General features: G+C 33.7%; 1 protein-coding gene and 1 long non-coding RNA gene across 2 annotated transcripts; both read right to left on the bottom strand.

Annotated features, from left to right (window-relative positions):
• Positions 1–810: 810 nt before the first annotated feature.
• On the bottom strand, positions 811–2,270 carry LOC130053593 (uncharacterized). Its single transcript, XM_056160945.1, has 2 exons — positions 2,132–2,270; positions 811–1,979 (listed from the first exon to the last, which is right to left on the bottom strand). The coding sequence occupies exons 1-2, from the start codon at positions 2,268–2,270 to the stop codon at positions 1,174–1,176; spliced, it is 945 nt and encodes a 314-aa protein (XP_056016920.1). The 3' UTR covers positions 811–1,173.
• A 186-nt stretch (positions 2,271–2,456) lies between these two features.
• Positions 2,457–3,112, bottom strand: LOC130052634 (uncharacterized). The gene is made up of 2 exons (XR_008800995.1): positions 2,867–3,112; positions 2,457–2,635 (listed from the first exon to the last, which is right to left on the bottom strand). It is a non-coding gene; the product is annotated as an uncharacterized LOC130052634 (long non-coding RNA).
• Between the last annotated feature and the right edge of the window lie 249 nt (positions 3,113–3,361).

Genomic DNA, 3,361 nt, shown 5'->3' with positions numbered 1-3,361 from the left:
AAGGTCATTGCTGGTATTTGCAATTTGTACCCACCACTACCAAGATACTAATATTGACTACTGTGACCAGATTGTCAATGTTTCAATTTCAATATCTTGCTGCATATTAGTATATCTGATATGACCCTTTTTAGGAGTCTTAGGAGTTGATTATGCTATAAATGAATGTTTACATTAACACTAAAACATTGCTAGTATTGTAAGTATTATATATTAAACAAACCATTCAACCAAGACATGTATTTTTATTTCAAACAATTAAGTTGTTGAAAGAAAAGAAAATTCAATATTCATATTTACAGCAAAATAACATACTAGAAACACAGCACAAATTATATCTTCTGACATATCAATTGATGTGATATACACAACAACTCCACTTCTACAGGGTTAATAGGTATTCCATCCATAATAGCCAAAACACAATGAATTTGAATTCTTAACAGATGTGTACTGTATTATTACTCAATATTCTATTCTCATTTATAACTACAAGTCCTCACTTAAAACTTCATTTAAACTATGAAGTTTCTACCTTTGTGTGTACTCACAATTCAATTTCAAAAAATTGGAACTGGCAAAACTTCTAATTTAAATCAAATATTACTCACAATATAAAATGCACCTTCTTTTACTATGACATTTCATATTAATTTTTTAAATAGGTAAAAAATCAGTGTATCTCTACAGGCCTCAGAGTAATCTGCAATTACTACTTGGGTAAATACCTGGTACAATTTTGAAATTTTTGTGAATCAATCCATTTCTACTCTATAATAGTTCTACAATACTTCAAATTAATTTTTAAAATATCTAATGATTAATTATTTTATATATTGGATCAGACACCTCAAGACATACTTGAACAAGTTTGACATAACCAAGTGGAAGTGCAACTCAAAACTGACTTTGACATGCCTATACATTTGAAATGAAACCAATTGTCACACATATCGCAACAAATACTACGCTGTCCAAAATATTTGACATTCTCTTGCTCCTGAATCTGGTTTTTGCAAATCAAACAAAAATAAACATCACCTTCACCATCTTCTACTTCCATTGGTTCACATTCAGATTCTTCAGACACTTTGTCTGGGCACACAATACATGCTGAAGCACACATTTCTTCCTCAATACATTTAGGTGCAATAAATGTTTTGAAGAAATAAATCAAATTTGATTGAACATTCGAATAATAATCTTCCTGGAAATTGATTCTTTTTGAGAAAGTACCATTACAGGAATAAACAAAAAAATCACACCACACTCGCTTACAAATGGCCATCTGTCCTTGTATTTGACAGAAATATCTATGATTTTTTTAATCTCCAAAGCTTCATTATCAGACGTAAATAAATAATCGGGCAAGTTACATGTACAAAATGCGGAGCATAAACTACATTTTGGTTGCATTGATGATTTTACTGCTAACAAGTCATCTCCACAACATTCACAAGACACCAGCATGTCGGGACTGGCAGCTAAGAAAGAGACGTCTTGATCTAGAAAAATTCCACAATCTTTAAATTTTGCATCGACATGACTTTCTAGGTACATTTTACAATAGATGGACTTTGCAAGTGGCTCTGACTCTCTACCAAACTTCAGAGCTTTAATATTAGAATTAATAGTCTTTCCACCCATTACCATAGATACAATGGCACTGAGGTCCACCTCAGGATTTTTCTTGAATGAATTCATACGTGTATGAACTGCATACATATTGGATGCAGTAATCCTGTCTTTTCTTAGAGCATGCCATGATTTATTTTCACTCTGTCCTACAGTCTCTTTCTGAATATGGTCCACTTCATTTGGTGTTAGAGTTGGTTGATGGTCAATAAAATCATCAACTGTATGGACATCTTTAACCATGTTGCTGATGATGTAGTGTTCAACAGCCTCCATGGAATTGTCTCCTCCAACATCGTGTGGCAGGTCTTGAAGAACTTCTTCACATACCGGTAGATCCGTTCCTGTTAGATAAAAGGACTTTACATTTTATAAATTGTTTCACTATACAATAAACCTTTATAGTAGTTTAAAAGGTCTTCCATTAGCCATTTCATGTATTTTACATTGAAAACAGACTGTGATCAGTGGGCATTAACAGAACTGTTTAAAATACCTTTCAATAAACATGCATTTGGCACAGCTTTTCTCAGCTCATCAATAAATGAGTCCCTGTCCAGGTGAACAGACTCCTGTGGTTTATACTGGTGTTTCTGCTTTGAAACTAAAGGTCTTGTTTTTTTTCTACAAAACATATTAATGATATAAAATTATATCAAAATGTATAATTGTTTTAGAGGAATGTTTTAGCCAAATCTAGGTCCTTATTGTAAATGTTTTATACTCATGACCTGTCTAAAAAATAGAAATATTAAATCTGTGACCTAGATTACTAGGCCTATAATATGTACAATATGTCAATTCAATACATTTAGTAATACCTAGTCCATGACGAGACTTTCGAACACTTAAGTCCTTTATTTTGACAGGCACAATTTCTGTTGTTGCTGATGGTACCTTCCACTGGCATGGTAAAGATGTACATGAAGTCAGGCCCAGTTTATTTGCTGACTCTACCCTAAACATTAGGGCTGCTACATGATTGCATGTCTGACCCATTCTGAAAATATAAAAGTCTACATAAAAAAACCCATTTTACCCATAATAACTATATCATTGGGTTTCATGTAGTAGTAGATAGGTACATCAAAGCACAGGCCTCTAAATATAAAGAGGGGTATATATATCACTCTGATCAATCATATAACGGCTTACTGATAGAAATTCAGAGGCCTGTGATTAAAGTGTAAATAGAAATTGGTAAAATTTACTAATTTATTAAGTAAGTTACCCTGCAGTACAGGAGCAAAAGGCCACCTTCACACAACCAGATTCCTTAGATATGGCTACCCAAAGGGTATGGCTCTCTTCTTTGAGTCTTTGACTAGGGGTACACTTGGCTCTCAGGAAGCATAATGCAGACGATGAGTAAATTGGATGGTAAAATATTTCTTTTATAAAGTTCGATTCACAATATTCGAATGCCTTCCCAATTTTGTAATCATTCAAATATGTTTTCACGGTGTTGCTGGTGACATTATCTATAAAAAAGTTCACAATGTCCGATAAAAATAAGGGGGGCCACTGAGACATCCCGTACTTCTCGTTCTGCCATCCACCTCCGCAATTTCATAACACTTGAAGCAAAGCATAAGGCGGCTAACTCATTCTTGGTTCCATCGGTGGATAGTCCTCGTCTGCTTAAAAATTCCTTCAGAGCTGTTAATTTCCACGAATTAAATGTTTCTAGAGAAATGGTACGGTCACCAGGATCCATTATAAATCA

This window comes from Ostrea edulis, chromosome 3, assembly GCF_947568905.1.
Source record: "Ostrea edulis chromosome 3, xbOstEdul1.1, whole genome shotgun sequence".
Classification (NCBI taxonomy): Eukaryota; Metazoa; Mollusca; class Bivalvia; order Ostreida; family Ostreidae; genus Ostrea; species Ostrea edulis.
Note: the sequence above shows the minus strand (reverse complement) of the source record. Positions and strands in the feature narration are given on the sequence as shown.

What these genes read in the sequence shown, in the direction of transcription:
- LOC130053593 (XM_056160945.1), bottom strand. Translation starts at nt 2,270, where the DNA reads ATGTTTTGTAGAAAAAAAACAAGACCTTTAGTTTCAAAGCAGAAACAC. An exon ending in AAATGCATGTTTATTGAAAG is followed by an intron (nt 1,980 to 2,131) that starts GTATTTTAAACA and finishes TTTATCTAACAG; the next exon opens with GAACGGATCTACCGGTATGT.